General features: G+C 42.5%; 2 protein-coding genes across 4 annotated transcripts in view; one reads left to right on the top strand and one right to left on the bottom strand.

The window, feature by feature from the left end:
• Positions 1–254: 254 nt before the first annotated feature.
• Positions 255–5,032, bottom strand: LOC125426578 (SRA stem-loop interacting RNA binding protein). The gene is made up of 4 exons (XM_048485020.1): positions 4,903–5,032; positions 3,665–3,723; positions 2,287–2,394; positions 255–400 (listed from the first exon to the last, which is right to left on the bottom strand). Exons 1-4 carry the CDS (start codon positions 4,973–4,975, stop codon positions 326–328), a joined length of 315 nt encoding a protein of 104 aa, XP_048340977.1. The 5' UTR covers positions 4,976–5,032; the 3' UTR covers positions 255–325.
• Positions 5,033–5,075: 43 nt separating this feature from the next.
• Positions 5,076–13,803, top strand: part of ALKBH1 (alkB homolog 1, histone H2A dioxygenase) — a 32,032-nt gene continuing 23,304 nt past the window's right edge. For all 3 annotated transcript variants that reach the window (XR_007243533.1, XR_007243532.1, XM_048485019.1), the window contains exon 1: positions 5,076–5,207. Coding sequence is in view for 1 of the 3 variants with exons in the window: in XM_048485019.1 (XP_048340976.1) it covers positions 5,076–5,207 (132 nt within the window). In the remaining 2 variants the exon portion in view is untranslated. The remainder of the gene's footprint in view (positions 5,208–13,803) is intronic.

Raw genomic sequence — 13,803 nt, 5'->3', positions numbered from 1 at the left:
CTGATGGGAATTATAGTCCATAACATCTGGAGTGCCAAAGGTTCGCCACCACTGCTCTATGCTGTTGTCTTAGGGTCAGATTATATTCCCTAGTAAATATTGAGTTCTACTTAGTGAAATCTGCTTACCCCATCACATTATGTTTTGTATGTACATAGCTTATTCTAATGTACTTGACAAAGGGGAAGGGTGCTATAAGTTACTCTGCTGTGACTGTATAGTTCATTTTGACCTAAGAAAACAAGCTGAATTCATTTGAGATTAATACTTATTCATAAGTTTACTTTATGTTCATTACATGGCAGTGAAATAAAGTCTCCTTCCTTCAACTGTTGTCAGTAATCCTTCTGTCAGACTGTTGCCGTTGAAAATCTTTCCTTTTTTGCAGTTGAACATCAATCTGAAACATTAAGATACACAAAATAAGTAGTAGCAGAAACAAGCTTAGTCATTAGAATTCTAGTCCATACTCAAAGCTGCCAAATCATTATGGATGTGATTCAGCAGTTATTTGCACAAAGTAAAGACTATGAGACAGCAAAATTTTACATCTGAGCTTTTTATTCATCTGCTGCAGTAGTTCAGAGAACACAAATCATCCTGTTTGAATTCGTATTAGTCTAAGTAGTTTACCCACAACTACATCAAATATCCTGTATGGATCACTTCCTTCAGTGGGGTGAACATAGTGATTATGTGAGCCAGGGAGTGTGATTTGGCCAGCACAGTGTCATTACAGCAGTATCTACTATGATCAAGTTGTTATTTAATACATGCTTATTTGAAGAGGAATGGGATCATTTGAAAACCACTTGGTTGCCACAACATTTCTGAGAGTCTTCTTGCATTAAAGCTTATTTCAAGCCCGATATGAAATATCTTTGTTGTTTGTTTAGTTACAGGCTACTAGTTAAGATAAGGTCATTGTTCTAAAAGCTTTCCAGGGAACCTGGAGGTTACAGATTCAGCACCATACCAGGCCTTTTCTGAGCTCCTATATATTTCAGAATAAAGATGGAAAATTGTGTGAATGAACAAAAATCACACAAAAATATGATAAGATTAAAGGTTCTATCTTAGGCTCACTCTGATAGGCAATTAATTCCCACAGCTTACTCTCAAAAATCAAACAGCATTCTGTATTAGATTTATATACTGGTTGCAGATCTGTGCAACTGATAAACCATCCAAAGAAACATTTAAGTTTCAACACTTGGATTGTTTGGGGGGGAGGGACGGGGGTAAATCAGATGTGGAGACAGCTAAACAGGTTCTAGGCCTTGCCAAGGAGGTTTAGATTTGCCAAACAAAAGAAGCAGCCAACAGCAGCTACCCAGAAGAACTGGACCTATATAAGGGAAAGCAGTCTTTTCCAGTCTTAGATTAAGAACTTCACAAGTAATAGCCAGCATCCTAAAATAACTAAACCACCAAGTAAGTTATTCCCCTCAAATTTCAGAGTTCCCCTTCTCTCTCCCACTCTGTCACCAATCCTCTCAACTCTGAAGTAGCTTAGGATGAGAAAGTGATCATGGCAAGTTTTCTGGATGACAAGGGAGCTGAACACCACATATTCGATAATCTGTGTAGACCTAATGCCACTGGACCTCGTGGTGCATGCATGACTGCCCAAAACACAGTGCCTCTTGCTTTTCCCCAACTGCTGACACTACAAGACTCACATGGACCAAAAAACCCATGCAGTTCCAGCAGCTGCAGTGAAATGAGAAAGGAAGCAGACAAAATTACTGTCCTATCAGCGAGCTTCCATTGGTGGAAGAGGTTACCACTGTCACAGAAGTAGCATTTATTTAGGCATCTATTAAAGTAGTACTGATAAGAAATGACAGAGAGCTGTGGCAGTGCTTCTCTGCACAGATCTTCCTATTCTAGCATCATATGGGTTTGCAGAAGTGGTAAAGTCAGCTTGAACTCACCCAGTCCAATCCTAGCACCATTTATTAATGCAGCAAGAGGAAAGGGCTACCTTGCAGTCCTTCACCTGCCAGCTGCTTATTGCAGCAATGCCACTAAGTGCGGTTTGGAGGGCCAAGGCTAGGCTTCTCAATATCTCTTTTTAACACAAGCCAAACGTTCATTGATAAAGGATTGAGGAGATAATTTATGAAATAAGGTTAGCATGGGAGGATCTAACTAACTAATCAATATATAACAAGAACACAGCTCTCGTTAATTATATATCCTGAGAGAGAATCTGTTTGAACATGCTCCTTAAATGCTATTTTAAAAGCTAAAGAAATAACCATGGTACCACAAACCACTTACCTTAACTCCCTCCAGTATATGACTTTCTTTCTGCAAAGCATTCCTTAGGCTTTCCTCTGAAGAAAATCCAACCCAAGAAATGCCTTTGTGGAAACCTGTTTCTCTTTCCTAAATAGACACAAGTACACACATTTCAGCTGAGTTCTGCTTCCAAGACAAATGGACACCGATACGGCCAACTGCAATGTAATTGGAACACTGCCACTTGCTATCCTTACAGTACTCAGGCTAACAGTGTTGCTTGACCCCCATTCTCAAAAGGCAACAGGCAGAGCAAATGGTATATGACTCCTCTCAAGGCAGTTCTTAAGGACAACTAGATGCATTACATGGCAAACTGAACAACACAATGGCAGGAACCAAATAAAATAACTGTCCAGAAAAAGTAGCCTCATAAAACAATCATGATATCTTATGTTTGATTAGTAGAAGATGCTGATGATTGCCCACCTTCCTGGCTTTCCCTCCCTCCAACTCTAACAATCCATTTCCAACCCCAAGGTGGCTTTGTATGTTTAAAAGGAGAAAATGTGTACATTTCATATGAGACGGATCATGCATTCATTTTCATTTAATGTTATGCAAATAGCAACCCTCAAATAAGAGAAAGCCCCTGGATGCAGAAAAAAGCAAGGTTAAGCAACAAGCCCCACAAGGAAACAAAATGCAGCGCACAGAGAGTTCCGACTAGTCAGGCTTCAGAGCTCAGGGACATATCTCCCATCAGTTTCACCAGCATGGCCAATTGGCCATGCTGACAGAGGCTGATGGGAATTGTAGTTCCTGAACATCTGGAGAGCCGCAGGTTCCCTACCCCTGCACTAGGTGTATGCAAATGCAGTTCTGAATGCAACAAAAATAATGCTGCAACATTTAACAGTTCAGTATCCTTCACATTTTTCAATCGCATATCTTTATTTCAAAAAATAATAGTCTTCAGTATGCAAGCGGGCTGTATTATCTTTGAATGGTTTCATTTCTCCCCCCATCCCTGAATCTTTTTCCCCATCCTTAAATCCATTGTTTCATACAATCATAATTTGAATAGGCAGCTAAATTGTCAATCTGAAATCCACAGTAACGTGACATGAGTTACCGAACAGTATCAATATTCAGAACACTAATTAATGCTTTCAGCTAGGACTAATTAATTTCCAAAGTAGGAAAAAAACCTAGTTTTATTGGCAATAAAACCCAGATTTTTTCCGTTATTAAACATCACTGTGTTATATTATCAATAAACTTACATAGTAATTAACTGATCTACTAATCAGTTTTTTGCCTCATTTTATAATTCTACTATAGCTTGTGCTACTCGAATCTTAATGTTTCAGATTGATGTTAAACAATAGCGTGTATCAGAAAAAAAAATACTTACAAATGGCAGGATGCATTTTCTCACAGTACCAAACTGGCTAAAATATTCTCTTACTTCATCTGCCCAAAACAAGAAGGAATGGAATCATTTAAGTAAAAGTTTTAAAATGTTTGCCCACCCAGAAAGAAAAGGTTTAAGGTTAGCAGAATTACATAAAAAAGGAAAACAGAAAGTTCTCTAGCTAAAGCAGCACATATGTACACACATCCATAACTAATTTCTAGAAGTACTGTAATTAGTCAAATGGATTTAGGTACTGGTTTTATTTTTGTTATTAACCCTGAAGCAGAAATTCATAATCCACTTAAGAACACAGCCCACTGCTTTAATTAACACATATATTCCACCCCATTTTTCATCCAACTTTAGATATTGCTATTCTATATTCTTGACGCCATCGGTTGTTTTATGGTTCCTGTTTTTATAGATTATATATAGGGTATTTATATTGTGTTTTAACTTTATGTTCTGAGGCTTATGTTTTATTTGTTGTTCACCGCCCTGAGCCCTCCAGGGGAGGGCAGTTTATAAATTTGATGATGATTATGTGGTGAAAATTCTTCACTACTGTGTTCAGAAGGTTCTTCTCTCATGTTCTACAGACAAAAATACTTATAACACTGGGCTATTGTGAGAAAATGCAGTTGGAACACCACCCAAAAGAGTCAACCAAGATGCTTCCTCTTAGCTTGAACTACTCTGTCTCAGAGCTGTTCAGCAATTATGCTATGGCCCCTCAGGTGTTCATGAACTACAATTCCCATCAGCCCTGCCACTTGGCTGTGCCGCTGCTGGCGGGGAGACTTGACGAGGAAGTTGATCCATGAACCTACTAGAAGTCTTAAGATGCTTCCTCTTAGCTTGAACTACTCTGTCTCAGAGCTGTTCAGCAATTATGCTATGGCCCCTCAGGTGTTCATGAACTACAATTCCCATCAGCCCTGCCACTTGGCCATGCTGGCAGGGGCTGATGAGAGTTGTAGTCCATGAACATCTGGAGGGCCATAGTTTGAAGACCCCTGTCTAGCATGTGCACTGTGGAAGAATACCGCTTTCATCTGGTTCGTTCGTTTCCCCTATGACACCACACCACACTTTTGATGCAGTGAGAAAACCGACACAGAACCACGATCCCAGCCTCAAGTCAGGCGATAGGGCAGCGGAGGATACACCGACCGCTCCCAACGTGCAATGCAATATCGAAATCAAGGAAAAGGCCCCTCTGCAGCCCCACTCACTCGCCGAAGCAGTCCAGGGCACGCGAGCCACGAAAAGCTCAAAGACCCGCCGCGGAGCTCCTCCCGCCGCCATCTTGTAACTTTGTCCTGTCGCCGGCTCCGGCCCGCTACAGCCAATGGGAAGGCACGCACAGTCTCTTCTTCTTTGCGCCGGCCAGGTCACCTGAACTAAAATGGCGGCGGGGACGGTGGCCGCGCGGGAAGGTAGCGAGGATGCCTTCCGCCAACTTTTTCGCTTTTACCGTCGTTGGGAAGGCTCGGACCTGACGGGGGTGATTGACTTCTCGAAGCCCGCCGCGCAGCAGGTAATGTGAAGGCCTGACGTCACTTCTTCAGCAGCCTTTGCCTCGGCTTCATGGCGTGGGCCTACCTCTGAGGGTCGCCATAGTAACAGGCACTTCGCACACGCCCTCCCTCAAGATTGTGGCACGTGCCTTATTCGCATTTCCGGCCTTCGTGCAGAGAGGAAAGTCCGCCGCAAAAGAAGAGGCAGCCAGTGGGTGGGGTGGGAGGCTGATTGAAGACGAATGACAGAACTGCGAGTTCCTGCCTTGTTTATGACTTTATTTGGGGGGCAGTAGTCTCTCCGCCCATTGTTTCCCGGGTCGGTTTAGGATACATCAGGAAAATATAATAAACAGTTGAAGTATTAAAGGTATTGAAATCACCCACACCGGTAGGCCTAGCGATGTCACTTGAACACACCAGGGAGCATATAATATAGCCAGCAATTCAATGGCATTAAATATATAAATTTCTGCCTGATAAGTAACATCCAAGGCAACTGACAGGCAGAGAAAATAATTTTTGTAGCAGTAGTTAAAAATTAAGTTGGATTTGGTATTGCTGCAATAATTTCTCACAGAATTGCCAAGAACCACAGTGGAAAGATGGTATTTGCAGACCAGTGTTATATTCATTTAAATTTTTATTCCTCATTTCTTCCCATCTCTCAATACAATAAAACCCAAGCATAGCAATTATTTATTTATGTTAACAGCCTGTCTTCTCACTTGGGCTTAAAGCAGACTACAAAAAATAAGTCAATGCATTCAATAGGATGGGACACTCAAAAAACAGCACAATAGTATTTGGCTTGTAGTAATCTGAAACCAACGAGAAATCTGAAAAAAGAACTCAACAAACTGCTTTTGACATGATACATTAAACAATGAAAAAAATACATAGTAGGATTATAGCAACAGACTACACAAACTGTACACAGTGATATTAGACCACAGTCCTTGACCCTTGACTCAAGTCTCCTGTGAACCCCCTGTTACCTGTGTAGAATAGCCCTCTTCAATAATTCAGTTTTGCATAGTTTGTGGAAAGTGGGAGCTTTCATAACTTCATCAGGAGGGCAATTCCTCAAGGGGACGGCCACAACTGTGAATCTTGTGTACAAATAGTTGATTTTGCTCATTTTCAGGTTGGCAGCTGTAGAAAGTCCTACTCAGAGAATAAAGGTGTTGTCACAAAGTATAGGGGAAGTGGTCCCACAGATATGAGGGCCTGGGGGCATCAAGAGATCTGTATGTGATAGCCAATATCTTAAATTGAGCCTAGTAAGTTATGGGCTGTCATGAAGTGACTGCAGAATGACAGTAATATGCATGCTTTCAAGCTTCCAATAATTGTCAATAATAGCCTAGCTGTGACATTCTGAATTGGAGTCTGAGAGTTGATTTTATGGGGAGAATAACATAAAGTGCATTACAGTAATCTAGTCTCAGTGTTATCATGGCATGGGTTCCAGTGGCCAGACTGGCCATATCAAGGTAGGGGGCCATCTTGTGGTCAACTTGCTTCACTAGCAATAATGTTACATCTAATATAACCCTAGAGTCAGATGAAAAGTATAGAGCATGGTGACTTTCAAGAGCTCCACCTTCCCAACCAGCATGACCCATGTCTTTTCATAGTTTCAGTTTGTTCACTCCTAGCCAGTTAACCACTGCAACCCAGCAGCAGTTTTAATTCTCTACTGCACCACGTCAGAGCCAGTATGGTATAGTGGTTAAGATGTCAGACTAGGTCCTGGGAAACCCAGGTTCAAATACCGACTCCTGCCATGGATGCTTGTTGGGTGACCTTGAGCCAGTCACATACTCCTAGTTAGCATTTGGATGGGAGATCTGCTAGAAATCCCAGGGTGGTGACATTGAGGCTCTGAATGTCTCTTGCCTTGAAACTCTACAGGGTCTCCATAAGTCAGCTGTGACTTGACGGCAACCCCCCTCCCCCAACTGCATCACTAGGCAGTTCAAATGAGGATATATACTGCTGGGTTTCATCAGCATATTGATGACAGACAGTCCCAAAACTAGGAGTAATTAGTCCTAAGAGCTTTACATGGAGATTGAAAAGCGAGGGGGATAGGTTTGTGGCCTGTGGGATCACATAGGATAGGTTCCATTTTGGTGATAACTGGTCTTTAACAGTTACCCTTTGAGTCTGGCTAATGAGGAATGAATTGAACCAGTTGAACTCACATCTTCAGATAATCTACTTCAGCCTCCAAGCACCCAGCAAGATGGAATGGTGTACTTTATCAAAGACTACAGATAAATCCAGTAGGAGCAATAAGATGCCTGACTTTTGTGGTGTTTAGATGGAGGTTGTCAACTAAAGTCAGTAGAACTGTCTCTGGCCTGTAGCCTGGCCTAAATCCAGTCTTATAAGTAATGGGCAATACCCACCTCTTTGAGTGACTGATGGAAGGTGCCCAGCAGTGGCATACCACTGCAGAATGGTATCCAGTGCTTGCCCCAGCATCGCGACCCACCCCCAAACTCCCCCGGGCACTGTTTACAACAGAGGGCAGTGTTACAACTGGGGGCAGGGCACAAGGGGAGGGAGGGAGGGGGTGGGTGGGCCAGCTGATTCAGGACCAGGCGAGGCAGCAGGCCTGGCAGGGAGAGACTCACCAGACCTCTCAGCCCCCTCACTGACCTTGAAGCATGCTGCTGAATGCCCTGGGGACTGCTGCTCTGCAAAGGTCAATGGTGGAGCCATAGTGGCTGGGTGAACCAGCATATCAGTGCCAGCTGGTGAGGCAGCCTTGGCAGTACCGCACCTGGACTTCAGAGTGATTATTTCTGTTTCCCCCCACCCCCATACAGAAGTGAGACTCTTTTTCACCTGTCAGAGCCTCCTTGCTTATTTGTAGGTACTGTGGGTTAACAAAAATATTTTGATCAGAGAAGAATGGGGCAAGCAGCTTCAAGAGAGCTCATGTTGTATAGTTGTTGTTTTTTTCAGTATAAATCTTTATTAATTTTGAAATTATAAAAAAAACATATATTACATAGTTGTCCATTTCATCCGTGTTTTAATTAACAAATTTCAACATAATTTGCTTCCTCATTATTACAATCTTAAACTTAAGTCTCAAATGAATTCCTAATTTTATATATCCATCCTTCTTCTTTCTTTACTTCATTCAAAGCTTGAAGGCAAATTTCTGTTATACTTATATACATTTTAACTTTGACATAAACTTGGAACTACATCACCATTTTTCTCTTTTATGTATTTCAGCAGTGGATCCCAATCTTTCAAATATTTATCAATAGATTTTTGATTAATTATAGATGACAATTTACCATAACCAAGATATTCTATTAACTTATTCATCCAGTCTCCTTCCTCTGGGAGATCTTCACTTTTCCATTTTTTTTGCAATTAATGTCCTTGCTGCTGATATCATGTATTAAAAAATTTTCCTATGTTCGACTCTTATCTCTGGATCTGAAAGATTTAATAGAAAATTGTCTTTTTTCCAATCATTATTAGTATTTTTTCTCATTTCTTTCTAATTTTTGGATTTTTTCCATTAACTCATTTTCATATTTTGTTTTTCTTTTCATGTTGTATAGTTGTTAGAGTATTATGGGGAAAGTAGTGCCTTCTTCCATACTCAGTATTACTGTTCATGAAAGCAACCTTGTTCCATCTGTACAAAATAATTTTCAGAAGCAGTGCACTTATAAGCAGTTGCCTATATTTTTTGTACTTTCACCAAGTTGAAAAGATTTTAGCAATTGGTACTTTAAACAGAAGTGTAAGGTAGGATCAAATATAATACATTAGAATCCTGTGACTTGTTAAACATAGGTTTCTTGCCATGAAAATTGATATTACAGTAATTTTTTTAGTGGCCCATTATGCATGGCAAGCTTGCTGCACTCCCAAATAGAATTCACTGTGGAGTCTTTTGTTTCAGGGCATACTAGTTATTGTTATTCACTGCCCTTTTCCCCCACAGTTTCTCTGTGGGAGAGGGAGAGTTGGCTTAAGTATCCCCCATTTTGACATGTCACCAGTGGAGAAAAAGCACCAGAAAGCCCCCCCTTTCACAAAAAGCATAATTTTCCCATTGGCATGCCATGTTTATATTGATATAAAACCATTTGAACAAGGGATCACAGTTCGTTCAGCACCACATCATTGATTCTCTTCTATGGGAGGAAGGAAGAGGGGAGTAATGGTGGCATGCTAGCAACAAAGGGACAACGTGAGCCACCTTTTCCCAATTTCTCAAGACTCCCGATTGTCCCTTCCCTGATGTGCCAGAGAAGCCCTGGCATTTAATATCATTAAAAGGAAGGAGTCAGCAACAGGGAGGGTGCCAAGGGGGAAGCCATGGAAGGACGGTGCAAGGGAGTGTGGGGGAGGGGTGAAGCATGGTAGACTGGCTATGGGCATGGGGCATGCATGGGGCAAAGCTGTACTCAGTGGCAAAGCTGTTCCGCTCTGCCCACAAAGGACATTAAAGTCATGCTACAAATGGTCTCACTCACCCCAGGGAGAATGAAGAGTGAAATTGGGGCTCTGGAAAATACACCCATACAAGAAATCGTGCTGTCATGAACATTCGTTCCTAGTATGTGGCAGAGATCTTGTGCATAATCAGCCAGTCATTAAAGGGGCCAGAGGGCTCGGTCAGTTTGATAGGACACACTCTGAAAAATAATTAGAACATGTTCCAGAAAAGGAGAAGGTGATCAAATGCTACACATGAGCGACTAAATAGTATAACCCCTGTTAGCTCCTGGTGGAGATGCACATCTCTGTGCATCTCAGAAGACTGCCTTGAAGAGCGGTTCAGTCTCCTTTGGAGGCTTTTAAACAGAGGCAAGATGGCCATCAGTCAGGAGTGCTTTGATTGTTTCTTCCAGCATGGCAAGGGGTTAGACTTGATGGCCCTTGTGGTCTCTTCCAATTCTATGATTCTGATTAGCATACATTTCTAGTGAGAAACTGCATAGCACCACGGTGTCTGCTAACTTGTACTGCATCCTAAAGACTAGACTATTCTGTTGTGTATTCTGTTTTCCGATCTCTGGAAAAAAATTCTTGCATTATAACTAGGCCTATTCCAGAAGGAAAGATTCTTTCTTGCCATAGCTTTTTGCCCGCATGATCTCATTCTCTTCTGTTTGTTACAGGAACTTAACCACAAAGGGGAAAAATAGCAATACAGGTGACATTTTCAGGGTGGCAGGGTTAATTCTGTCTTCAGTGACAGAAGATCCATTTTATTCCGTTGAGAATAAAATATTAAAAGTGTCTTCTAGGTATTAACAATTTCTGACTAGCACCAGTGCTTAGACAGGTTTACTGGCCCTCAGTTAATACAGTAATGAGTGCAGTGTAATTACAGCCTTTCCAGGGAGAATTTCTGTCACAGAAAGCAGCATTTCAGACTTGGTGATTATGTAATTATGATTACCCTCTTATTTCTTCGGCATAGTTTGTAATTTCAATTAAAATCACATATTCATTGGGGGTTAGAAATTAATGTATTATGCCATCTGAAACCGGGATTCTAGCCTGTGACAGGCAATAAAATGTGGTCGCTCTAGCTGTTCTGTGTTAATAGCCGTTATCGTACATAACGTCAGAATTACGGTGCGGGGAGAAAAGTGAGCTGTTTGTCAGACCATTGTGATTTCATGTTTCAATATCTCACAACCTACTGAATCAAAAAATAAAAAACGCACCACAGAAGCCCTCGCAGGTTCAAAGAAGCAATTTCGTTTATTGTCGGATGCCTGACAGTGCTCCTGAGATGAAAACAAATGCTGTGCACCTTTGAAAAACTGAGAATTCTGTATGTGTCATGGGCTTCTAAACTCTGTTCTCTTGCCAGCTGGTAGACTTCTGGCAGCATCGCTATTGAAGGTGGGCACATTTTCAATGTATTGGTTTGAGACATGGCCACAATACAAATAATATTGTCCCATTTGTTTCAATGGGACGTCGTCAAATTTGTTTTTGATAGATTGCACTCCTTTTGATAGATGGGTTTACAGTATGTTCATCAGTCGACTACTAAAAAGCTCACTGTAAAAAAAATGCTGAAAGGAAAATACCCCCATACCACCTTCTGAGAGCTGCATTTGGAAAGGCAAGATATCTAACTTCTTTTTGACCTGTTCCAAACTCAGCAGTAGTTCTGGGAGATGCCCACCCTTTCCATGCTCAGGAGCAGAGCAGAACAAGGGGGAGGCTTGGAAAGTAGCCTTGGGTAGGTCAGTGTGATAGGAACAAAGTAGCAGCAGAAGAAGACTTGGCCAGGAAGAGCAGAGTGACCTGCTGGTGTTCATTTTGGAGGGCTTTTCTCAAAGCCACAGCTTTTAAAACAGTGTATTTTAACAGGGGTTATCTCTTTTTCTCCTTGTAAGGCTCCTGTGAGCTAAGGCTGCTGAATCTGGAAGGTGGGGCTTAACAGGGGTTAACAGAGTTCATCTCTTGTTCCTCTTTGTCCTGAGAGGTGGGGCTTTTGTCCTGAGAGGTGGGGCTTTAGTTCAGTCTCTGGAACCAGCGGCTTTAGCAATTTTAATTTAATTTTTTTAATTTTTTTGTTTTTTAAATTAATAAGGACATATTTGACAGATAGTACGTGCAGATAGCTCCAGGGGGGCAGTGACTAAAAGCTTAATATTTAAATATCTAAACAAATCAGATATGAAGGCAGAAAGCCAGCAGGGGGATGGAGGCTTTCCAGTGTTTTGCACTGAGTGTCACATGTAGTCATCTGCCACTAGGACAGGTCGTGGGTGTGCCCTCACTGCAATGAGCTCCTGGCACTCAAGGAACGTGTGCGTTCTCTTGAAGCCAAGGTAGCAGACCTGGAGAAGCTGAAAGAGGCAGAGAGGGTGACAGACGAGGCTTTCAGGGACCTAACAGCCGGGTCCCACTCCCAAGGTGACATCTCTTCAGATGTCATGGAGAATGAAGGTCTTGGGGACGGAGGGTGCCAGTCTGAGGTGGGGGGAAGATGTTCCCTTAGGATGGGATCCTCCTTCCTTAACTGGTGATCAGCTATCCTTCCTCAAGCGACTGAGGATACCCCTCGGGAGGTGTGGGGGGCTCCTTGTAGTGGGTGATTCGGATCATTAGGAAATGTAGGGAGAGTTGGGCTTTGTGAGAGCGCTGATGACCGCATGGTGACTTCTGCCTGCCTGGTGCTTAAGGTTAAGTGGATGTCACGCTTCGCTCTAGATAGGCTTTTAGACAGTGCTGGGGTGAAGTCAGCAGGTTGTGGTCCACATTGGCACCAACAAATACATTGGGAAATGTAGCCGGGAGGTTCTGGAAGCTAAATTTAGGCTTCGCTAGGAAAAAAGGTTGGAAGTCCAGGACCTCCAAGGTGGCATTCTCAGGAAATGCTACCTCGCTCCATCGCACAAGCAGAGGCTTAGAAGCCAGGGCAAGCCGGAGATACAGGGTCTCAACAACAATGCGCGATGAGAAGGTGGTGTAAGGCAGAGGGTTTCAGATTTGTCAGGAACTGGGGAACCTTTGGGACAAGGCAGGCCTGTACAAACGGGACGGGCTTCACTCTGGAACCAAAGAGGTGAAACCAGGCTGCTGGCCAACATTAAAAAAAGGTGGCAGAACAGCTTTTAAACTGATCACTGGGGGAAAGCCGACAGGAGCTGAGGTGACTTCGGTTCGAATACAGTATCTATGGGGATGCAGTGACAGAGAGGGAGGTTTTTCTAAATCAACCACATACAAGCTGGTAGGAACATAGCAATGTGCATATGACAAGGGATAGTGTCTACAAAAGACTTTGAGGGTAGAGCACATATAAATCCCAGGTTAAGGACAGAGACAGGGTATACAGGTGTCTCTCATAATAGTAGAAGCATTCGACCTAAAATGGGGGGAGCTAGAGTACAGAGTTTTGAAGGAGGACTTTGATATAGTGGGCATTGCTAGAGACATGGTGGAATGAGGAGAACCAGTGGGATGCTAAGTTATACCAGGCTACAGGCTCTATAGGAAGGATAGGACAGGGCGCATTGGGGTGGAGCTGTTCTTTACATCAAAGAGAGCATAGTATCACATAAAATAGACAATGCAAGGGGAGCTATTCCCCTATAGAATCACTGTGGATATCAATACCAGGTGTGAAGGATGTAGTTTAACATTAGGAATATATTATCGCCCCCCCGGACTAAAGTGCACAAGAGGACTCTGAGATGGAAAAAGAAATTAGAGAGGCCAACAAAAACAAAAATGTATGCGGTGGTAATGGGTGATTTTAACTATCCCTATATAAACTGAAAAAAAAATGCATGTTCAGGTCACAGTAAGGGAGAGAACATTCCTGCATATGCTAAAATGACTGTGGCTTAGAGCAGATGGTTGTGGAACCAACCAGGGAGAGGTGATCCCAGATCTAATTCTATGTGGGACCCCGGACCTGGTGGTGTGCAGTCAGTGTTGTTGAGCCGAGCAGGGGAACAGCGCACCACAATGCTGTCAGATTCAGGCATCTCAGCATGCTTAACAAGTGGCAACTACTACCGAAGTTACATTCGGCCTTCAGAAAGGGAAATTTCTCAAAGATGAGGGGGATAGTGGCGCAGGAAGTTGAAAGGG

Source organism: Sphaerodactylus townsendi, linkage group LG02, assembly GCF_021028975.2.
Source record: "Sphaerodactylus townsendi isolate TG3544 linkage group LG02, MPM_Stown_v2.3, whole genome shotgun sequence".
NCBI classification, from domain to species: domain Eukaryota; kingdom Metazoa; phylum Chordata; class Lepidosauria; order Squamata; family Sphaerodactylidae; genus Sphaerodactylus; species Sphaerodactylus townsendi.
The sequence above is the reverse complement of the archived record's forward strand: the minus strand, read 5'-3'. Positions and strand labels throughout refer to the sequence as shown.

Bases quoted from the DNA above. Each gene is read 5' to 3' on its own strand.
- LOC125426578 (XM_048485020.1), bottom strand. From the start codon at position 4,975: ATGGCGGCGGGAGGAGCTCCGCGGCGGGTCTTTGAGCTTTTCGTGGCT. The intron at 3,724-4,902 runs GTGAGTGGGGCT...TGTTTTGGGCAG, and splicing joins GCCCTGGACTGCTTCGGCGA to ATGAAGTAAGAGAATATTTT. The intron at 2,395-3,664 runs GTAAGTATTTTT...GTGTCTATTTAG, and splicing joins GAAAATGCATCCTGCCATTT to GAAAGAGAAACAGGTTTCCA.